At 39.4% G+C, this 23,411-nt stretch overlaps 3 protein-coding genes across 6 annotated transcripts in view; all 3 read left to right on the top strand.

Moving 5' to 3' along the window:
• The window catches only part of LOC146674525 (E3 ubiquitin-protein ligase TRIM21-like), a 29,109-nt gene extending 19,754 nt beyond the window's left edge, over positions 1–9,355 (top strand). The window contains exon 8 of the mRNA XM_085396779.1: positions 9,047–9,355. The gene's annotated coding sequence lies outside the window, so the exon portion shown is untranslated. The remainder of the gene's footprint in view (positions 1–9,046) is intronic.
• On the top strand, positions 1,425–9,058 carry LOC146674526 (zinc finger protein RFP-like). The gene is made up of 10 exons (XM_085396641.1): positions 1,425–1,539; positions 3,815–3,950; positions 4,168–4,232; positions 4,739–4,843; positions 5,609–5,704; positions 5,798–5,901; positions 6,039–6,147; positions 6,300–6,441; positions 6,523–6,549; positions 6,668–9,058. The coding sequence occupies exons 2-10, from the start codon at positions 3,833–3,835 to the stop codon at positions 7,210–7,212; spliced, it is 1,311 nt and encodes a 436-aa protein (XP_085252767.1). The 5' UTR covers positions 1,425–1,539; positions 3,815–3,832; the 3' UTR covers positions 7,213–9,058.
• Positions 9,356–9,530: 175 nt separating the features above from the next.
• LOC146674524 (uncharacterized) lies at positions 9,531–21,148 on the top strand. 4 transcript variants are annotated; one of them, XM_085396459.1, is made up of 31 exons: positions 9,531–9,617; positions 9,992–10,083; positions 10,507–10,721; positions 11,308–11,522; positions 11,869–11,947; positions 12,035–12,117; positions 12,216–12,311; positions 12,398–12,494; positions 12,607–12,683; positions 12,800–12,883; positions 13,124–13,219; positions 13,295–13,391; positions 13,481–13,536; positions 13,660–13,716; positions 14,080–14,155; positions 14,229–14,311; positions 14,384–14,479; positions 14,559–14,655; positions 14,755–14,828; positions 14,953–15,042; positions 15,144–15,224; positions 15,515–15,682; positions 15,877–15,958; positions 16,226–16,266; positions 16,365–16,451; positions 17,255–17,350; positions 18,027–18,114; positions 18,205–18,248; positions 18,411–18,509; positions 19,667–19,759; positions 20,532–21,148. In XM_085396459.1, exons 3-31 carry the CDS (start codon positions 10,520–10,522, stop codon positions 20,538–20,540), a joined length of 2,643 nt encoding a protein of 880 aa, XP_085252585.1. In that variant the 5' UTR covers positions 9,531–9,617; positions 9,992–10,083; positions 10,507–10,519; the 3' UTR covers positions 20,541–21,148. The 4 variants fall into 4 exon arrangements, with proteins under 4 accessions (XP_085252585.1, XP_085252571.1, XP_085252562.1 ...); XM_085396445.1 differs by lacking the exons at positions 19,667–19,759; positions 20,532–21,148 and having other exon boundaries at positions 14,232–14,311; positions 18,205–18,429; XM_085396436.1 differs by lacking the exons at positions 9,992–10,083; positions 19,667–19,759; positions 20,532–21,148 and having other exon boundaries at positions 18,205–18,429.
• The last annotated feature ends 2,263 nt before the right edge of the window (positions 21,149–23,411 follow it).

The following is a 23,411-nucleotide window of genomic DNA, read 5'->3' as shown; positions in this document are numbered from 1 at the left end:
CTGTGTGAGGCTACTAAAGGCAGGGCTATAACATTTTTCTGTCATCATTTTATTATAGATTAAGTGCAAGAGTTGTTAGGTGTGGATAATTAAATTATAGTTTAGTGCAATAGCAAGTTGTGCCTTGTTCTCAGATAGACAGCAAGTGGAGAGATATATATGAAATGATGGGATGGAAGGAAGAAGAGAAGCAAAGAGTGATTCACAGGCAGAGCCTAAATTATTTCTCACAGTTTTTGTTGCCTTATGGTTCCAAGTGCTGTCACCAATCTTTGCATTTTGTTATTATCTCATGATACTTGTTTAATCAGCCACCATCTCTCCTATGGACTTTTTAATGTCTACAATCTCAGCTCAACACAGCCCTGCCCTCCAGCACTATCAGCAGCAGGAGCAGCAGAAACCCCTCAACAGCAACATTGTACCTATAAGGCAGGGGCGATTTCACAATGAACTCACCCGAAACTCTGGCTGATTGGGACCCACACCCAGTTTCACACCTTGGCTCAGGCGATTAGAGGATCATTAGGGGGTCCTTTTGTCCCTCTGTGGGGGGTTACTCCCACTAGGTTTATATCTGGGACTCTCCACCATTTGACCTTAGAACTGAAGAAGCTTCTCGGATGTGAGGTGAAACGTCTTCAAGCAACTTAAAGAAGTCCAGACGCTTTTCTTTGCAAGCTCCTTTGACTACAACAGCATTCGTTTTCATTTAAAGGCTTTATGGCTTTAATACCTGGTGGGTCGGTCTCTAGTCAAAATACTGGGCCGATTTTTTTTTTTTGTCCCAGCCCAGTATTTGTTACATGCGCTCAACGTTTCTTTTGTTTTGGTTTGGTTTATTTGTTTTTTTTTTTTTTTTGTTTTTTTTTTTACGTGTGCTCAGAGCTCACATGGCACAAAAATAACGCCATACCCTGCCTACCTAGTCCACGTAGACCGCTGGATTGGGACACAGCTCCGGTCTGCTGTCATAAGTCTCCATGTTGCTTTTGTTTCATGCTGGAAATGGGAAATAAATAAACTCATCTGTCTCTCTCTGTCTCTGTCTTCTTTATCGTCCAATTAGTCGAGCGCAGGAGGATATGATAATTACAGAGTATAGCCAGTACACTTTTTGTGTTGTTCAGCATGAAACATGAAAGAAAGACTTGCGCGAGTGTCTTTTTCACGCAAAGCCCCACACGTGTGGTAAACACCTTCTCCTTTACACTACAGTATAAAAAAAGATGTTAGTATCCGATTTACTGACAGACCAGCCATGTACAGTCACAGGAGGATCTCAGCTGTGTTTGTGTTTGTTTTCTCTTGTTTTTCTTAAAGAATTAATAAACGCAGTTCCATTTTTTTCGCGTTTGTTTGTTTCTTTTCCATGACGTTTCCAGTATTTCGCAATGATGTGTCGCAACTCTTTACAGTTGAATTTAAACGGATGGTTTCGGGAAAAAACGAAACTGGAACCGCTGAATCTTTACCAGAGAGGAGCAGAGTGTCGAGAAAGCAACAGATCGCACAGCATCGAGATACGGAGGAGAGCAGGTAGGCTGCTGGTGTTACTTTGAACTTTTTGAAACGTTTCATGATAAAAATAGCCTGACAGTCTAACTAATCCACTCACTGTCATGCCTGTATGAGCGAAAGAAAACCAGATCATATTAAAATATCACGCCTTTGTATAATATTGTGTTTTTATATGTTTTTCATTTTGTGTAGATGCTGTGAAGTCATCTTGTGTATGAATTAAAATCTAAAAAGTTCATAGTTAACAGGTAGATTGTAGTGTAGCTAAACAAAATTATAGAGACCAACTTGTGCAACACAACTCCAATTATTTATATGCGGATCGTTTTAAGATAAGGAAGCTGTCATTGTTATCAAAGTGAAGTGCAGGTTGCAGGGTGTGTGCTCAGCTACACACGAAACTTTTTTCTTTTCATTACACTGCTTTTCTTTCCATGACAGGAATAACCAAATCCAACCTGTTAATGACCCGCAAATCCAACCCGTTAACCTGCAATAGGCGAAATACGCGAAGTATATAGCTTAAACACACACACACACACACACACACACACACACACACACACACACACACACACACACACACACACACACACACACACACACAAAAAAAAAAAAACAATTATTACAGATGTTTTAGGGCTGTGAAGACCTTAAATATGCCGGTCTTTTGTCAGACGGGCATGAATATTTTCACACTTTTCTCTCTTGTTTAAACACCCTAGAACCTAAGTAGAAAAGATTTATGTAAATGTGACGAGCATTACGCATTCTGTACTGTAAAGGAAACGCTGCACGGAGGAGATTGATTGACAGTGGTATACAGCCAATCAGGACACAGAACACAATTGAAAGGCGTTATAGCGAGGCACAAGGATAAGGGATGAGGAAGCTGTCATGGTTATACCGCAGGTTGCAGGGTGTGTGCTCAGCTACACATGAAACAATATTTTCCCACTAGACTGCTTTTCTTTCCATTGCAGGAATAAACAAATCCAACCTGAAATGCAAACACTACTCCTATAAACTCATTTTAACTCCTTCTAGTCCAAAGTAGATTTCAGGGTGTGAGTGTTTGTGCTGTGCAAAGGATCATGTCACTTTCCAATAATCACGCGTGGTCAAACACTAAAAGGTAGTTTTATATTTATAGTTTAAGTTAAGTTAAGTTTATAAATATGTGGTTATAAATGGTTTATATATAACCATAACACAAATGTTTTATTCTTGTAGCATCAATAAAACTAATGAAATTTATGTAGATCCCTGTGTTATGGACACGACCCAATTTATTTCTACCTTTATCTTTTATTAAACATTATGTACAGTATAACCACACATAAATACATTTTTCTCCTACACCAAGTTGATTAGGATTAGAAACCACAGTGACTGTTACACACACAAATCGATCTATAGTACTGTTGTTGTACTTTATAATGCTCCTAGATTTGAATTCAGGCTGGGGATAGTGTGGAGCTTGCATTTTCCCCCCGTGCCTGCTTGGGTATTTCCTCCCACAGTACACAGACATGCTAGATCAATCGTGTTGCACGTTGTTCAGTCTTAACACCTCTAAGCCCAGGTCATTCTTGAAAAAATAACTTTCATTTCACTGAGATGCTGACCTGTCAAAATGTAATCTTACTGAGACAATACTCTCCATTTAACTTCCTGATGTCAATTGGCTTGAAAAATAAATAAATAAATATCTTGTTTGTCTCATGTGGATATGTATATTTGATATAAAGACATCAGTGTTAATAACTATGACAGCATTGCACCAAAAAAGCTATTTTTAACCTGAAACCCTTATTAAACCCATGAAACTACTGTACCAGTATGTTGATGCATGTTCAATCATCCAGGTAGTTACGTCCAGATGAAGAGAATCAACCTTTTGGGGGTACTGTACCAGTAGTATCCCTTTTTGAGTTTGGTTCCTCATGTTAGGAAAAGCTCAATACTTCAAATAATTTGGAACAACACTTACTTTTCTGAAAGTTCTAAACACTGCCACTATGCAGTCTGTGCCACGACTACTATGGTCACAAAAAACAAAATAAAAAATCCAAACGATAAAGCTCTCAATTTAAGTTTTGTTTTGTCACTATTAAAATGAAAAGAAACATAAGCAAACAGATGAAAGAAACCGCTTAACAGAGGAGTGCAGAGGTGTGGTGAAATTTAGGGAGAGGTAGACATAGAGTTAAGGATGTTGTGAAAGTAAATTTAATCATCCACTGCTTTTTTTTGATTCACTCACAAATATGTTGGCAATATTGTGTTACAGACATCCAACTTATTCAACATGAATGCACAGTGTTCCCGCTGTGGTGTCACCAAATGTAGATGCTTCAGAGGTCACCAGGGATTCAGGTTCTTTCCACCGAGCCACAATGAACCTGAAATCAATATAGAGAGTTCTGGTGAGTGCAATCGATTGTAATGTGTTTGTGCTGATGTAGGGCCAAGAGAAATATCCTCACTAACACTTCTCTTATCATCCCAGTTTACAATGAGAGGTAATGTATTTCAGCAATTTATGGAATTTAGCAGTATAGCAACCCCCACATCACATTTAAAACAATTACAACTGATAACAGACACAAAACAGTGAGCAGGGCCTGTCTTCTTTCTTTACAGTCTATGAGACTCCTCAATCCTCTCATCAAACTACTTTGGCCCGCTTTGATGTTTCCAGAGCTCAGGTACTGCATATTTATTAAGAACCACCATTCTGATGCATGTAAAATGGACTCATACTGAAGTGTACCTTATCAAGCCAAAATAAAGCTCCTCTACAAGAGCACAAAGTGGCCAAATACATCATTTTGCTCATTTGCTAAGAATTTAACAGGCCTTTTGGCTGCATTGTTCAACAGATTCATTGTTGACTTCAAAGTAAAACTATATAAACAATAGTTTAATTCTTCTTCCGACGGTAAAGAGTATGTAATCAGTTCCATTTGTTTATTTGTCTGTCTGTCTGTTTCTTAACTAGTTTTCAAGATATCATTTTCAAATTTCTGTCATGGTAAAAACCAATAACAGCTCAAGCAGATTTCATTTTGGTGAACAGAACTTCACTACAATATATTAGGCCTTGGAGGACATGAGCACCAAGGTTGCCTAAACACCTTTCTATGACTTTCTTTGTTCGAGCTTAAGGTCAAGTTTGACCCTTGTGCTCTGTTGCTCTTGTTGTATCTTATAGGTGGCACAGTTCTTGGAGAGTCCTAGGACCGCAGCTCAGCAAGCAGCAATTGGTCTTATAGGGATAGCCTTGGAGGAAGAGAAGAAAGCCAAAAATCTACAAAAGGTTCTGCAATTTTAATACAGTTACTACAGTAACAGTTACTGTTACTAGTGCCTAGTAACAGAGTAATAATAACTGGAATTTGTCTCACTAAACCCTAAGAAAAGCTGAAAATGCTTCAAAAGGCAAAAACATCAGAAACACTGTAGCTTGTGAAATAAAGCCTTGGAGATACCTACGGCTACAGCTGTGTGTTTGCATATGGCTCAATCAAAACCACCACATCCCTCACTTTAGGCCTTTATTAATATTCACATAGGTTGGTTATATAGCCATATATTGACAGTAAAGCTATTATGAAGGGGGCAGCTATTACAGTTTTGTACCTGGTTGTAAACATGTCTTTTGTTGCTGTTCAGCTGGGCATTTTAACACTACAATCTGTCTGTTTGGACTGAATCACTTTAGGAGCGAGCCTCAAGTGGCGACTAGAGGAACTGCTGTTTCTGAGATTTCATTTTCCATCCAATATTAATCAGTTCTCCAGGTTGATTAATAACTGGGCTCTTTTTCTAGCTCCACCATGACGTTAACATTTGCAGGGTCCAGTGACATACCCTTGTTAACACTTGTTAGATGACATGCCATCGTTTTTGGTACAAGCTCAAAGCAGAAAATCTTGTAAATGCTTGCAAACCTGAAAAACACAAAACTCTCCTGCCTGCAAATCTGAGCATAACTCTAGTTGCAGACGTACAGAGCTGACATTCTTTTTTTAAACTTATTATAACTTGTAAGTATTATACGTGTCTTTTGTCCTCTTTCTAGGCTAAACATGAAAAACTGAAAGCTGATTTCGAGCAGCAAATTCATATCAGAGAGCAAAAGATGGCAGAAGTCAGATCATCAGAATTAGCCTGCAAGGTAAAGACTGTAACATATGTTTTTTTGTTGTTGTTGTTGTTGTTGTTTTTTGTTTATTGATCAAAACCCTCCACTCTGTTTGACGGCTTTCAGGCTAGTTTGGATGAAGAGTGGCTGGAAGTCAACAATTTCTTCTCCCACATAATAAATATTGTGGATGATGCTCGGCAGAAAGCCATTCAGCCTCTGAACGAAAGGTTGGTCCTGTGATGTTAAGTTACAGTTAGTCACTTAGTTTATCAGTGATGAACAGCTTAACATCACCACGGAAATCCTTTATGTTGCTATGGTGCAGTACATTTTAATAAAATAGGCTGTCTTTTGCACACTCTAGGAGATGGAAAGTTGAAAGAGACAGTCAGGATCTCCTCCAGAAGCTTCAGAGAGAACTTGATGTGCTTAAAAAGGCCATTGATGAGTCAATCAAAAACCCAGACTTGGAGGTGAGCCACAAAGGCCTGAAGTCCGTCTTCTGCTTTTTAAAAATACTGGAGCATAAAAGCACTTAAAAGAGGAAACATTTAATTTATGTGCCGTGTCAGTTCTGCTTCACTAAAATCAATAAATTTCATGGTGTCTGCACACACACAAACAGGTTTCTCCTCTAAGAGTCCTGAAGGAATCTAATGGGATAAATGACCATGTTGACACTTCACTCTCCATCGGCACACTGACAGCTACAACTTCAACCATGATGAAGCAAATTCGCGAGGAACTGGATAAACTCTCACCCATTGGTGAGTCCTTTAATTCGTCATGACTTGTGTTAAAATCTATACTTGATATACTGCATCTTACTCCGATTGCTGCTTCCACAGAATTCAAGAGGATTTCTACATTTGCAGGTGTGTATGTCAAAATAAAAACAGTATTTAAATAGAAGAACATGGTGATTGTTCTACATCTTCATTGTGAATGGACAAAAAAAAAAACACACACACACTTGTATTCTTTTGACTGCAGTGGATGTGAAGTTGGACCCAACTACTGCACACCAAAGCCTTGAAATTTTTGATAATGGGAAAAGAGTGAGAGATGGTGGAAAGACGTTGAAATATCCTGATTCTCCGCAGAGGTTTGATGTATTTGGAAGTGTCCTGGGGCTCAACAGGCTGTCCTCTGGCAGGGCATACTGGGAGGTGAAGGTCAGGAACAAGCCCGGGTGGGATCTGGGTGTGGCAAGACGTTACGCAAACCGCAAGGGGAATCTCTCGATCAATCCTGACAACGGTTACTGGGTTATTGTACATTATGAAGACCAGAACTATTTAGCCCTGGCAACACCACCCGTGAGCCTTTCACTTAAAGGAAAACCTCAGAAAGTCGGGGTGTTTGTAGATTACGAGGAAGGTCTCGTGTCCTTTTACGATGTGACGTCACAGTCTCACATCTACTCATTTACTGAGTGTTTGTTCGGTGGTGAGATCCTCCCATATTTCAGTCCACACCCAAAACAAAATGAGAAAAACAGCGATCCTTTGATTATCTCTGCTGTGAAAAAGCAGTAATAACCAAATGCACTGGATCTGGTGCAGGGAATGCATCACTGGTGAGCAATTTATTTGTTCAGGTGTTCAGTAACAGTTTAATGTTTTTCTTTGTGCAAACAGAGTTTTCTCACCTGTCTATCAAGCAGGTAAGATTGTCCAAATTTCAACAATTTTGATTTTTTAGTTTAATCTGTAGCTCTGCTCTAACAGAACGTACGTACCAGGTCCCGCCTACTATCCTCGGAAACGTAAAATAATTGGCTAGAATCTAAAGTGTATCACAGCTCAGGAAAAAAAACACCGAAATAAAGCACCAAAATGTGCGCTGCTTTTCGGTCTGGTTACTACCGTTTATGTCAGAACCGGTGCCATCATGGCGCCGGATACCAGTAACCATCCCTAAGGGTGAGACTTCATGTGTTCTCCGTCTTTGATATTGTATAAATACAAATTTCTGTAATTCTTCTGCTCACGTATCAATGCCAAAACTCTTGGATGGGACAATAACTGTCCCAAACTTCTGACCAAGTGGAACATAGTGAAAACATCTGGGCACAGTACTGAAGAATCTTTTTTCTCCCCTTTTTTTTTTTACCATGACAACAGGGCCATGCAGAGACGTTTAAAGGGGCGGGTGCTCAAAGTTAAAAAGGGGCACATTGAACCAGGCTGAATAACAACAACACACATTCATCAAGAATCTAATATGGGTAACAAGGCAAAGCACGATGACACGTCTTCCCCGTGTCTGTCAGTCCCTGCATCCCTAAATGTCTCCAGTTGTCCCAAGTTCCTTCTGACTGTCTCCTTGGTGCATTTAAACCCCTGTTGCTCCCTGTCCCTGATCGTCTGTTGTCTTCATCTCCGTTATCAGTCATCATAATTTTACCCTCTCTGTGCAAGTCTGCAAATTTCTTTATTAAATCATAAGATTCTTAAATTCATCAAGTCCCTCTGTGCCTGGGTCCTCGTCACAAAACATGACATCACTGTTTTGTACATTTTAACACAATTTAATTTAAAAATACACTCCAAAAATAGAATCTGTAACCGGAAGGTCGCCGGTTCGATCCCCGGGCTCTCTGTCCTGGCCGTTGTGTCCTTGGGCAAGACACTTCACCTACCGCCTACTGGTGTTGGCCAGAGGGGCCGATGGCGCGATATGGCAGCCTGGCTTCTGTCAGTCTGCCCCAGGGCAGCTGTGGCTACAACTGTAGCTGCCTCCACCAGTGTGTGAATGTGAGAGTGACTGAATAGTGGCATTGTAAAGCGCTTTGGGTGCCTTGAAAAGCGCTATATAAATCCAATATATTATTATTATTATTAAATAGATTGTATTCAATTAGATTAAAAAAATACATTAATATGAAAAAACAAATACTATTAAGATCACTAATAAAAAAAAAAGTCCTATCCCAGTGTACTTTCAACCAAAAGATAAATAACCAAACCACATGAACATCTAATAAAAGATATAAATATTGAAACACTGATCCAACATTATTCTTGATTGACGGAACATTTGATTTTACACTTTTAGCTGAATGTGGTTTAATATCGGCACATATGACAAAATAACCACAACCTACCTCTAGCTTGATCAGCTGCAACAGCAACAACAGTCTGTGTTTAAGTGAATGTATGGGCAATAAAGATCAGCAATAAAATATTGTGTTATAAGGGGCTTTCAAAACATATACTTTAATTATATTCCCAGTTTTTTAGTTATGTATCCCACTTAATTATTTTGGGGTGTTTTGTGGCTGTTCTTTAGCACAGACTTGTATTGTGTTTAATTTTATTTTGAAGTTTTTCACATTGCAAACTCGTCTGTATTTTTTTTATGGCAAAGCGGTGACTGAGCACAGACAGTTCTTGTAACTGAGTCAAGGTCCATGATTAGCTGTGTCACCACTGTCCCATAAAAAGTACACACAAATATCAAATGTACACTTTTACAGTTTCAAGGTTTCCTAAAAGCCTCAGTGTACAGAACAATGCATCATCTGAAAACAACATAAAAATGTAAACTGCTTTCCTTTCCTTATTTTGCCTTGCTTCCAGAAAAGTAGTCAACTTTCAGGCTAAATGAATGACATTCAGTGTTGTCAGGCAATGTCAAACAGCATGTAATGAATAAAATCCCTGTTTGAAAATATAACTTTTTCTCTCCTTTTTTATTCATCATGGCTGTGACCATGTTTGTGTGCCGTGATAATATGCAGTTGAATCATGTCTGGGCAAATCTATCAGGGGCGGTTGGCGGGTTTTTTTCCTCCTTTTTTTTCTTTTTTCCGGAAACGAAAGTAAAAGCACAAAACAAAGCATACCAAACATCATGTCAGCACAGAGGTAACGGTAGACAAAGGAAGAGAAGAGTGCACAGTAGAGGCACCACATGCATCCATCGCCCTGATTCTATTGTAAGTAACACAGAGAGCAGATTTATTCAGCTGATCTTTGCTATTGTTTGTTACGATAGAAAACAGAGGAGAGCAAAATCAAGAATCCACAGTGCCCTAAATAATGAGGAGCCTGTACATCATCAAGTCACAGCTTATTTCGGTGTGATGCTACAAATGGATATCTAACGTACTCCAGGAATTGTAATCAATTTTTAAAAAAGTAGAATTGACTACTTTATTGTTATTATTATTATTATTTAGTTTGTTTAAACTATGATAGAAGTAGGTGATGGAGAAGACACATGTAGAGGTTTAGCTGTAGTCACGTCAAAATTGAAAAGGGAAGTAATGAAACTGATGTTTTACGGTGCTTTCCTGTTGTCTATCATCAGACAGTTACCTGGAAGACGACCCAGTGGCTGCCTTTTGATGCCAGCCTGCTGCTTTTAATGCAGTAGGTCTGCAACCAACACAAGCCAGTTAGGTAAATAATATTAGCAATTAAAAATTTAGTTTTCTAATATTAGGGAAGTGACGACTTACAGTAGAAAAGATGGACCCACAGCAGCTGTGAATAAGGGGAAGTGTGTCACTTTCGCTACCTGAGCCGCTGCAGCTGTTGTAGCTTGGATGTTTTTAAACGTTTATATGATGATCCAGATGTTAATGCACATTTTGAAAAGAAAAAAAAAAATCATAGTTTTTGTGCGCACAACACAAGAAAATGGTAAAAGATAACTGTTCTCACATTTGAGGTAAAATGAACACTGTAATAACAATCACAGAAAGTTTACGTTCTTGATAGTGTTTCGTGAATCACTCTGTGCAGTCAGCACAGTTATTTTGAGAGCAAAAAAAGAAGTCACACAGCATCCTCTGTGTGTCTTTTGTTGTGTGTGTAATGCAGACACGCAGCAAAAATGGAGCTCCAGGTTTGTCACTCCTGCGGATGGTCCAAAGTGACAACTTACCAGGGCCTGAGAATTCACCAGGGGAAGATGGGATGCACCCCGAAGGGTGTGAGGGTTTCAGACCCTCCACAGCATTACACACAGAGCTATGTGGGACACACAAAAACTCAAATGGACCTCAGGCTAGATGTCTGCACCTCTTTCAAGATTGGTAGGTTTGTTTGTTTTTTAAATATTATGTTGTGTGAGTTCAAGATTATAACTTTTCTTTCAAACTGATAAAAACACCCCAATAGGAAAAGACCTGATCCAACATGTTCTCACTCCCAAAGTGTAACATTTTACGCTAGGTGACAAATCATATTACGCTTCTGGGCACCCAACACATCCCTATATCATGAGAAAAATGAGGAAACATGAGAACTGTTTGGAATGAATCTACACATGTACCTTTATTTTACTATCTAACACTATCTAACAGCATTAAAGTTGTGGTTAGGGTTAGGGCTGGAATACATGGTTCAAACGTCTATTACTGAGGGAGCGTCATTCTCCTGGATTTCCTCCATAACCTGGCACCTACCATAAAAACACGGAAGGTCACCTTTCGTTTTCCTCAGGAATGCCGTGGGACGTATATTATGCCTCAGGTGTGAGAACGGGATCCCATATCAGCAGATTAAAGCGAACCAAACCGGAATTAGTTAAAAAAAAATAATTTTCATTGCTATAAATTTCTATTTTTGCTTAAAACTATTTAAAATCTTCATTTGACTCTTGAATTATGTGACAAACAGAAACAACAGAATATTCAAACCTGAGCCTCCAGGTTTGTCACTGCGGATGGAACAAAGTTACGACTTACCAGGGATTAAGAATTCACCAGGGGAAGATGGGATGCACACCAAAGGGAGTGAGGATCCCCCAAAAGGAGCAGTACAACTGGAAAAATCAGTGGGAGGAGGACACGGAATACTGGAAACCAGCTAAGAAGGCGACTGTAAAGGAAGAGGTATGAGTTTGCTTTTTAGGCCAATAAATGAGTGACAGGAAGCACTTTAAGCTTTGTCCACCACCACCGGCTTTTCTTTTTTTCAGAATGAAAAATAACAAAAAAATAATTTATAAAAGTAAAGGATGACTTAATGACTTTAGTTGCTTGATGTTTCGTTAAATCACGTGGTGAACAGACGACCCCGACATTTTGATAATCAAGGTCACCGAAAGTGTAGTAACTTGCAGATCCCCCTAAATGCTCCTAGCTGGCTGTGTTACTTTTGATCACTGTACAAAAACTTCCATGTTAGTGTTTTCATTACATATCAACTTTTTCTCAACTTTATCCGTCAACCTGACAGAATTTTCCAGAGTCACCAAGCGTGTACGGCTATGCCAACTCTGGAGCAACGGTCATATTCAAGGAAGAATACAAACTGAGTATGTACGCAGTTAGAATTTAGTAAAAACATGATTCTCATACAACAAAATGTGGAGGCTAACATGGAGCTGTGTTCTTACTTACAGCAGCTTCTGCATATACACAGCACTACTCCCAAAGAGCCAGAAAGTCGCAGCATCAGCTGCAGGAACACTCCACCCTTCCACAGGTACTACAGTTATCGTTAATAATGATAGTTAGAGTTAATAGTCGGCCAATTTTAAAGTGAGTAAACAGTAACATATAAATGTAATCAATACTTTTTAGGTGAGCAGGCCTGCCAGGGAGCCTTCAGCACCACCATACCCAGGAAATGTAGTCAGGCCTAAGGAGAAAAAAGTAAAGCAGAAAACATTATCACAGGTACCTTTTTGTTTTTACAAGTTAAGATATTTTTCTTTTAAACTTTAAAAGAAAGTTTAAACGAAGAACTGTTTTCTATCTTTTAGATAGAAAACAGCAGCACGATGGTAGAATACCTGAGTGTTGACCTCTGTAGAGACTATGCAACAACAGCAACCAAAATCAAGCAGGAGCCCAAATCACGTAAGTACAAACAAAGAATTAAGTGTTACAGTTTATTCAAGACAAGCTTTGTTCAAATCATTAGGAATAGATTAAAAAAGTGTGATAAAAAATCATCTGCTCTTAATTACAGCACTTCACACAACTCCACAGCCATCTTTCCAAAGAGCCAGCCGTCGCCTGCTGCAGGAGTTCCCCCCTGGTTTAGAGGTACTGTGGTTTTTTGCTAAATAATGCTTAAGCATGTGACAAACCACCAAAGTTTACTGCTGACGCTTTTTTTAAAGTGCAATATCACTGGAATTAAAGTGTTTTCTGTATGTCAGGTACAAAGATCCTTGCCTCCAACTCCTCCACCACGGGAACAAACAGTGCTGCCTATGAAAAAAGACAGCAGGGAGCAAACACAGGTACAAAACAGATTGTTTGAAGTGTAGCTTTTGTGTTTTAGTTATCCTTGACTTCTTTAAACAACCACATAATCAGTCCCAGCTACGGTAAAACACCGGGAAAAGCAGGTAATACAGTTTAAGATTTAGCATTGCCTTTTTTTTTTTAAATTGTATTTTGCTATTTAGATTCAGGATGGAAATATCTGCTCAAATAACTTTAAAGTGATTAAATATGTCAGTGGAATCAATATTTTTCAGATGAACAGACCTGCCAGGCAGCCTTCAGCACCATCATACCCAGGAAACATAGTCAGGCCTAAGAAGAAAAAAGTGAAGCAGCAAACATTTTCACAGGTGCCTCACTTTTTTAGATTTTAAGGTTATTGTATTTTGTTTTTTCCAGTTTAAGTAACTTTTTGTCTCTCTTAGACAGAAGACAGTAGAGAAGTGGCAGGATATCTGAGCATTGACTGCTGTGCAGACTATCCAACAACAACAACCAAAATCAAGGAGGAGCCCAAGTCACGTATGTATAAACAAAGAAATTAACAAAATGTATACAAAAGAAGATGTTTTTTTTTAACCTGTCTGAAAAAACCCTCCTTTTTATTATAGCACTAGCAACCCCACAACCATCTTTCCAAAGAGCCACCAGCGTTCAGCAGCAGGAGGTAGAGTGCGGTGATTTTCTCTAAGTGTTCCAGCTTGTGCGCTAAAACAGCAGAGTTTGGTATCACGTAGCGCTGTGGTTTGAAAAAGAGGAAGAAGCTGTGTTTTCTTTTTCTATGTTTCAGGTTCCCCTGGAAGCAGCAGTGATGCTCAAAAATCAAGAGAGGAAGGATCAAACACAGGTACCAGACGGGCTGCTTGAAGCAGAACCTTTGTTTTAGTATTTAATCTTTAACATCTCACATTTATAGTACAGTTACTGACTGCAGAACATCCCTCAGAGGAAGAGTTTGGTGAAGGACTGTCCAGCACCAAACCAACTAATCACATCATTCTCATGTACTTTGTCTTTAATGCTAAGCAGCAAATGTTAGCCAAGCTGGCATCATGATCATCATAATTAACATGCATGTAGCCCATCTTAGTCTACTCTTTGACAGCATCAATGAGCAGTTAGCGTGGCTGTTGTTTTTTCATTCATTCTATAGTAAAAAGTCTTCAATAACGGCAGCTAGTTTTCAAATAGTTTCATTTTAACCTGACAGAATTCACCAGGACCAGCAAAGACAAGCAGCAGTAACAGCTCTGCAGCAACGTTCAGAGAGGATGAATACGAATCAGGTGTGTGCAGAGCTACGATCTAAGAGTATGACTTTGAATAGAAGCGAAAGCTGGAACTATGATCTTTTTACAGCAGCTTCTGCACAACGCTCCACCCAAAGAGCCAATAACTCAAAGTCAGACCATCAACTTTACGAGTTCCCCACCCTTCCACAGGTACAATGGATCCATTCATAGTACTTTAAAATGAGTAAACAGCAGCATGTAAATGGAATCCATATTTTACAGGTGACTGCACCTGCCAGGGAGCCTTCAGCACCACCATACCCAGGAAATGTAATCCAATCTAAGGAGGAACAAATAAAGCAACAACCATTATCACATGTATGTCACTGTTTTAGACCTTAGGACTTTAGGTTTTACACATGTTTCTTCAGTTTAAGAAACGTTTTGTCTCTCTTAGGCAGTAGACAGTAGTGCAATGACAGGATATATAAACATTGACCCATCTGCAGACTATGCAACACCAGCAGCCAAAATCAAGGAGAAGCCAAAATCACGTATGTGTGACCAAAGAAATAAAGTTTATTCAAGACAAATTATTTTTAAAAAATTTGTCTGGGAAAAAAAACATTAAAGCAATCCTTTTTTCCTCACAGCACCCCCAACCTCACAACCATCTTTCCAAAGAGCCACCAGTGACCAGCAGCAGGAATTCTCCACAGGTTTGAAGGTAGAGTCCTGTGACTTTCTCAAAGAAATGTTTCGGCTTGTGTAACAAACCACCAGAGTTTGGTGTCATGAAGCAGTGTTTTGGTAAAACAAGAATAACATGTGTTTCTCTAAAAATGTTTCAGGTTAGAAGATCTGTCGGAGAACCTCCAAGTACTCGAGAACCGGAAACAGCAGAGCTGCTAGAAAAGAAAGAGACGAAGGATCAGAGACAGGTATTGAATAGACTGTACGAGGCCGACCTTTGTTCAGGCATTTAGTCAAATTTTAGCCATTAGCAGTCAACATTTGCATTACAGTGCATAACATCTTGCAGATGATGAGTCCAGCAACCACAAACCCAGCACCAGCAGGCCAAGCTGAGGAAAATCACACACAGAATCAAACATTTTCACAGGTACTGCAATTTAACACATTAGACTGATGACCTTTAACCCGTTAAGGCCTGAAATATGAATTGCCAGAAAATTCGACCGTATCTACAATGAACATCCACCACTGTAACAAAAAAAGTAGCTCCCCCTTTAAGTGATGAATGAGCTTTATGCATGTTTTTAAGCCAGTGTAGTCCTTTCTTTTATAAAATTGAGCCTCTTGTGACGTATACTAGGAACATTATTTTATTCATTCACTTTATTTCTGGTTGTTTTGAACGTTACGGCAAATGTTTCAATTTTAAACCTCCAGGCAAGCAAATCAGCCAGAGACCACCCGACAGCACCACCTCCGGTCCCGCCGAAGAAGAAGCATTCGGCTTTATTCAAGGAAAGGCTGGAGAGGTTCAAAGCTGAATTACAGCCAAAACTTCAGATGACAGAGGGGAAGAACTGTGAAGTCAGAGCCTGCAGACCAGAGGTAAACAGGAAGCTGTAGCATGTAGTCACCAACGGCACCTGATCAGAATTAATCTAATTAATTTAGCTACATTTGAACTTTTAATCTAAGACTTTTTAAGCATTGTCGTTGAAAACATCTTACAAATGTTTGAGGTACAGTTTGTACTCTGAAATGTCTCAAATTTTAACAGCGATCCTCTCATTTTTTGACAGAACGTTTCAGATGTAATGAGTGCAAACACACAAACAAGTCCTGCAGCAGCGGACGTCTCACCGAAGGACAATCCAACACAGTGTATGTGATCGTATGGTTCAGGCGATAAACATTCAGAATCAGAATACTTTATTAATCCCACAGGAAATGATGTGCCCCAAGACAGTAAGAGTAACTAACTCAACTAAATGAAATATTACAACATATAACAAAATAGCTCTACTTATAAATATCCTAGCTTATTACACAAAATTAAACATATATATAGTTGACACTGAGGTGCCCCTCTATGATTTCAGGCTAATGCATTCATGCTCAATGATGTAGCTGTTGTGTTTGTGTTTGCAGTGGATCACGCTGCAGAGGCTGAGCTCTCCACTGGTGTGAAGGTACAGAGTCTTCCATATCTCTCACTCACAGTTGTGACACTGCAGAGCGTTCTGATGGGAATGCTTGAGTTTGGTTGTCGCTATGGATGTTTTTTCAGGTGAAGGAACTCGCCCGCATGTTTTCAGCCAAGGAAACGCTGATTTCAACAAAGGAGAAACACGGAGCCAACCAAAAACCATCTCAGGTAAAACCCTCTTATATCCTGTAGTACATCCCCAAGTTAGGGATAACCTAGAACAGGGCTGTCAAACATAAGGGCCAGGGTCCTGTATGGGCCTGGCAAAGACTTCAATCTGGCCCACTGGATGTTTTTGGAAAACGTGAAGGAGGTCATATATTTTAAACTTTTTATTTTATAACTACAGACAGGTCTGTGAATTATGCTACCAGAACCTTTTCTGCAATTTATTTTTTACAATTTTCACGCAAAGAGCAGTGCTGACAGTCCTTTAACCTCGGTTTCCAACTGGGGGAAAAGGAGGAAAAAAAGGATCTTACGGCTTTGAGGTGCTCAATATGTACAGCAATTTATTTATTTACAATTCATTATTTCCTAAATGCACTCAGCTGAAAACAGAATTCAGAATGTTCTCTCAGCTTCTCAGCTCTCAAATCAATTCCTCACTGCTGCTCAGTCCTCACATTTCAAGATCCCAGTTAACAGCTGGCTCTCTGCTGGCTGCCAGCTGGAGGTTGAGAGGCTGCTGTCCATCCAGTCATCAAATACGCACTCAAAGCAGCCAATCAGCAGTCTCCACCTGTCTCAACAGTCAACACAAACCCACACATACGTTAATGGGAGGAGCCAAATATGTAAAACATGGGACATGATCATGATCACGGACCAACACCTGTGCTCGAGCCTGAAGGCTAAAATACACAAAATATAGAATCTTTAATCATGTCTACGATGACCCCCCACCCCTCCCCCCACCCCAAACACCATTTAATGAATCACGGCTTTCTAATATGTTCAATATCTTTCAGGTGAAACTGCTGGCTCAAAGGTTTTCAGTCATTTCTGCCCAGGAAACAGCAGCCAAAGCAAAGGAGGAGCACGGGGAGGAGCAGAAACCCACACAGGTGCAGGGCGAGTGATCTGTTGCCTTTCCTCCATCAGTGGAAAAGTCATTTAGCTCTTTGATCCAGCCTGAAGTACCCAAATAACTCATGAGTGGATCCTGTTTTAGCTTCAAGCTGCTGGTTGAGCAAAATATTACATTTAAAGTTTTTATGTTGGAGTTCATTGTTTTTCTTTCTGTAGTTCAAGACTTTGTGTCCGTGTCGATGCAGCATCATCAGGCACACACTCTTTATTTACAGAACACACACATTTATAAGAGGAAAGAGTCGCTACTCTCGATGCGCCCGGCCTCAGGGTGCTCTCTCTCTCAAAGCAGTGGCTCTTGCTTCTCACTGTCAAGTATGCAGATCAGCTACAGCACCTCTGTGTGGGCATGTGTCCATCTCCAGGTCTGGGCAAACTGCCTAATAAGCACAGGTTAATTAGGGAATGCACAGCCAGTGTCCCAAATACTCCACCTACTCTCTGCACCGCACTGCACCACTCCTCCTCCTGCAGTTGAGCCAGAACCGTGCCCCTCTGCGAGCACGTTTCACAGAAAAGCATGAGCTAGATGAATCCATCATGAAGCAAACATATATCATATATGTTTGCAATATATCACAGGAGACAAATACAGGGAGCTGTGTTGTTATTCTTCATGCGTTATAAACTATTATCCACCTTTTCTGACAGATGGTGACAGATTCAAAAAGCGATCCCATTGAAATCAATTCTGCAGCAGCGAAAGCATCACTAACAGCGGAGAAGGATCCCAAAATATGTATGTCACAATATGAGAATGTTTATATGTAAAATTGAGAAAAATACAATAAAAAACATGGCTGATGATTACTATCATCTTTTTCTACAGCGTGTGAAAATGCACCACTCTCAGATTTCTCCTCTGGTTTGAAGGTACGACTTCCTGTGCACGAAAACGTCTGACACTCGTTCAGCCAGACCTGACAGCTTGTTTCACTGCAGCTGCTGCACCTGAGTGTTTCTTTACTACAGGAGAGGTTTCATCTGTTTTCTTTGCTTGATTGTTTTCAGTTCTTATTGCTTGCTGCATTTTAGGTGAAGCATCTGGCCCGGATGTTTTCAGCCAATACAACACAGGAGAAAACAATCGGACTAAAAGAGAAACGGAGAGAAGAACAGAAACCTGCAAACGGGGTAAACCACAGTCAATGTCATTTAGAAAGCAGAGAGCATAATGTGGTTTGTACTGTAGAGGGTGTAGAGGGGTGAAGCAGGAAATGCTGCTAAAGCAGGAAGTGTTGGTTTTTCTTCCGATGATATTCTTGGTATGAGTGAAAACAGAAACATATATTCCCTTTTTGGGTTATGCAACCACCAAAGAGGGTGATTCTTAGTTTTTAACAAATTCTGTTTCCTCTATCGTTTTGCGCTGACTTCACCACAATCTGACCAAGAAGTCTAAAAAAAGAGCTAAAAGTCATGTTGAGATAGCACAACTGTGCCGGGGTTAGCACATGTTTTCTAGTTTTACACTTTCTGTGTGAAGCTTTCATGTTCTCCTTCGGCTGACCTGATGTGGCATAAGTGGGAAAGAAGATGTTGTTTTATCATCTTTACTGCTGACTTTGACCTTTTTTATCAAAAGACAAAATGACCGTCTGTTAAGCAGCTGCTAGAAAGTAAACTGGACTTTTGTTGTAGCTCTTCCAACTCCCCAATTCTATAAGACCAGAACACGTCTGGGACTCCATTTGGACACCAATCAGAAAGTAGTGCTTTGTAATAACACAAATTTTGCTATTGATCCAATACAATACTAGTACTGCCAATACTGATGCTTTGAACCTATAAAGACAGCTTATGTAGGAGAGAGCAGTGTCTCATGATTTATGAGCTTAATCATCACTAATTGAAACATTGTGAACACATTTTACTGGACACTAAATCATTGTGATTTTTATTTTGTACAATAATGAGTTAACAAAACACACCTTTTGGGTTTTCATGTGTTCTGAAACTGGATTATTTTGGAGACATGGACCCGTCTGTCTCTAAAGGACTTTGGGTCGCTGTGCTGTAAGCTAACAATAAAATAGATGTGTAGTCAACACAAAAAGGTTCAGACATGTTTCATACTGCATGTTCAAGGGTTTTTTTTTCATTTCCAAGAAAAAAAAAAATCAACACTATTAGTAACAAAGTAACAATCCTATCACACAAGTATTGATCCGATACCAATACCACCGTTGGTATCCATACCATCGATATTTAGTTGGATCCGCCCACCTCTACCACAAAGTCCATGGTTGGGTGATAATTCAATGGATACTTGAGTGCCTACTATCTTTCAGGTGAAGCTGCTTATCCAGAAGCTTTCAGCCAGGGAAACTAAAGATCATCAAAAAGAGAAAGACCCAGACATGAAGGATCGAAACCACTCAAAGGTACGGCACACATTTCATATTTAAAATATCTGTTTCAGATTTTTCCTCAAGCTTTTAGTCCTGAGTTTTGGAACTGCAGCCAGTGCTCGATTAGCAGCTGATTTGCTGGAAATGTGGAAACTCAAGTTTCAAACATGTCTTATTGTTTCAAAATAAGATCCTTTTTAACATTTTCTGATGCTTTTAATATGAAAGAGCAGTTGTGGTTTGTGTTAGCAGCTAGGTAACTGTGTTTTGGTTTGGTTGTTTTTAACTGTGAAAGCTAACAAGTAGGTAGCTGAAGACCATGGAATATTGTTATAGCTTTTAACAAGCGGTGCTGTGACTGCAACTCCAAACTTAAAGCTTTTTTTAAACAGTGCCCCGTCACTACTGTTGTTGCTTTGTTCCCCTCATCCTCTTTTTCCTTCTTTCTTATTATTCTCAGAAGGATGAATCCTTTCGTTTACATTTATTTGTTTGCATCATTGTTGTCATGGAGTTTGTTTAAACAGAATTATGTGTGCCACTTGCAACAAGCATGAGTGGAGGCAGGTTGGTCCCCCTAAGGGAGGTCAGGTCTTGTCTACTGTCACTGTAAACTTTTCACATTACTACTGATGTAGTTTAAAATGTGTCAGCCCTTTGGGTGCCCCTTAATGGCCTGGAGAGGGGGACCAAAAAAAAAAGTAAAAACAGTTTGATCACGTCTCATTTGTATTCATTGCAGGTATGATTCCTGTTTCCTGGCATTGTTATATTTACAGATGTGTTGTTTTTGTTGTAACTGTAGTGGATATAATGCTGGATCCGGGCACAGGGAAGCAAGTGAGAGCCAGAGAAGAGAAGCAGAAAGCTCCAGAGGCTTAGATGTAATTCAGCAATCTGCTTGGGCTCAGCTGCCTGATCCATGGGAAATCTTACTGGGAGGTGGAGGTTAGCAACACGAGCATCTGGGTGTAATAAAAGCCAGCACAAGCCGTAAGGAGAACCTCTCACAAAACCCCAAAAATGATTCCTGGGTGATCGCAAAAAGATGACAAAGTCTGCACAGTCCTCACAGAACCACCTGCTTCCTTTGCCCAAAGGAAAACCTCACAAACGTTGGAGTTTTTGTGGATTACAAGGAAGGTTTTGCGTCATTCTATGAGCCACAGAGTGTTTGTTTACTGGGGAACTTCACCCCTATTTCAGTTTGCATGTTAAAGAAGATGGTGCCACTGCTTACCATCAGTAACTATGCATGGGTGTTTGTGTATATGTGGAGTTCTTATTATTATATTTTTTCTTTAAGTGCCATGTTTGGTAGCATATGCGTAAGTTGTGCCTGGGTGTTAATGGTAAATCATTCAGTCCCAGTCTGCTGTCATGTATAAGCCTAGATGTTGCTTTTGTTTCATGAAAAATAAATAAACTCATCTATCTCTCTGTCTCTCTCTTCCTTATCACCCAGTGAGGAGGATATGACAATTACAGAGTGCAGCTACTACACTTTTATTAGTGTTCAGCATGAAAAGCATGAAAAAAAGCCCTGCGTGCTAAATGAGGAGTGTCTTTTGCGCCCCACCTTCTCCTTTACACTTTACTGTCTAAAAGTATTAAATACATTAAATACCCACCTAATCGTTCTAACTGATGTCATGTAAAAGATCGCATCAGGCTTCCCGTCAGTTTTAAACTTTGATTTTTTGGGGGATTATAATATTGGTAAAAAACAATCCACTTCTAACCACGAAAAAAAGTGTCGGCATGAAAAACTAATTAACTGATTCAACTCATTATGACTTCACCTTGACTGTCTTACACATTAAACGGCTTTTATCGGAAGCTTGTTTTAATATGTAGGGGAGACCGGGGATAGTTGTAACATTTTTGACATTTCTGTCTGTAAATTGGAGCTCTTTTAAGGTAGTGGATTCAAAATGTAATGCAAAGTATTTACATGTCTCTGCTATTAAATAGTGCAGCTATTTTCTCTGCAGCACAATTACCCATTGCATGGTATGGCCTCAAACACAAAGAGTGAAATGTTACAATTAACCCCATAGTCTGGGTTAGTTGTAACATATCCTGGGGTGAAATGTAACACAATGAAATAAGGGTACTGACAAAACATTAACATGTAATCTTTGTTTATTCAACACATGAATGCACTTACATCCATTTATGTAGCTGTGTATGTGTGTGTGTGTGTGTGTGTGTGTGTGTGTGTGTGTCAGAATGCAGAAATCTAGCTTTTGAACATATTCCAACCCCCCAAAAAAGACAAATTATGGAATTTTCTGCAACTGAATATTTCATTAATTTTGGTTGGTCTTCCTTGAGTTTGGCCTCATTGGGTCAGTGGGCATTATAACCTACAACTCTTGCACCAATTTTGAACATAACAATGAAGCTGAAAAAATGTAGTTGTGCACCAGCATCGCAATTCCATTACTTTTTATCATGGCTTACCTTGGTGTGGTTTGCAAAGTGCTTCAGAAAGATGAGGAAATCTGTTTCTTGCACCCATCCCGATTTATTTCCACTACCAGTACTTCCTACTGGTCCATCTCTGACACAGTGGTCTGCATAATGTATGTGTGGGAACACAAACAGTGGAGGAATTGTGTTGCCAATGGCATTAACCGCATATACAAATGCGACCAGTGAACCTCTCTCTGCTGATGTCGTTGCCCCAACTTGGTTAATATAAGTTAAAGTAATAGTGTGGTAAGTTTTCACATCTGCATTATTGTTACAACTCTATGGAACGCCAGGACTGCCATAATGAATTAATTAAATACACCATTAAATAATTAATTAAATGTGGCAATAATTAATTAAAATTGGAATTAATTAATTAAATAAATAGTTATGACACATGTAATTAATTAATTATTGACACATTTAATTAATTATTTATGTATTTCACATTTTAATTAATTATTGACACATTTCATTAATTAATTATTGACACATTTAATTAATTATTTATGTATTTCACATTTTAATTAATTATTGACACATTTCATTAATTATTGACACATTTAATTAATTATTTAATGATATATTTATTTATTTCATTTTGGCAGTCCTGACGCCTGGCTCTCATCATGAAATAATTTTATCTGTCAGCCTCACCCATCAAACTCAGGGGGCGGGGTTAACGCTGATCGAGTCAAAACCATTGCTTTGGCCTGGTGGCCATTGTTTCTAGCACACAACAACCGGCATGTGGAAGCTAACAGAACTGAGCTTTGAAAAACCCTGTTTGTGTGTTACCAAATACCGTTTTAATATTTTTTTAGCCGAGAATGTAGTGGTTTAATCTTCATGTGTCTGGTCGGTTTGTCAAGATACAGCCTCTTTGCAAAAGTGTTTCGATGATTTCGGAGATGTCTGCCCAGTCTCACGGCAAAGCGTGGGATAGACCCGCTCGCCTCGCAAGCAATCCCACCGACAAAGCGCAGGCCCCGGTACACAGCTGTAGTAACCCCCGCTGACTTCTTTTACTGAGGTTATATTTATCGGTGTTTTATTTCCTGATGTTCTTATGTGTCCTACGTGTTTCAGTCGCCAATTCTGAATTATAACTAACATTAAAAACATGTTTAAGGAGGAGAGAGAGCAAATAAATCTGTTTAACATCTGATCTTTGGGTTTTTGTTCAGTAATCAGCGTGACCTGTGTA

Source organism: Rhamphochromis longiceps, linkage group LG3, assembly GCF_057381845.1.
Source record: "Rhamphochromis longiceps isolate RC_006_pf linkage group LG3, R_longiceps_female_GT1.1, whole genome shotgun sequence".
Lineage (NCBI taxonomy): Eukaryota > Metazoa > Chordata > Actinopteri > Cichliformes > Cichlidae > Rhamphochromis > Rhamphochromis longiceps.
Note: the sequence above shows the minus strand (reverse complement) of the source record. Positions and strands in the feature narration are given on the sequence as shown.

Bases quoted from the DNA above. Each gene is read 5' to 3' on its own strand.
- LOC146674524 (XM_085396459.1), top strand. From the start codon at position 10,520: ATGGAGCTCCAGGTTTGTCACTCCTGCGGATGGTCCAAAGTGACAACT. The intron at 13,220-13,294 runs GTGCCTCACTTT...TGTCTCTCTTAG, and splicing joins AGCAGCAAACATTTTCACAG to ACAGAAGACAGTAGAGAAGT. The intron at 14,829-14,952 runs GTAGAGTCCTGT...AAAATGTTTCAG, and splicing joins AATTCTCCACAGGTTTGAAG to GTTAGAAGATCTGTCGGAGA.
- LOC146674526 (XM_085396641.1), top strand. From the start codon at position 3,833: ATGAATGCACAGTGTTCCCGCTGTGGTGTCACCAAATGTAGATGCTTC. The intron at 3,951-4,167 runs GTGAGTGCAATC...CTTTCTTTACAG, and splicing joins AATCAATATAGAGAGTTCTG to TCTATGAGACTCCTCAATCC. The intron at 4,233-4,738 runs GTACTGCATATT...TGTATCTTATAG, and splicing joins TTGATGTTTCCAGAGCTCAG to GTGGCACAGTTCTTGGAGAG.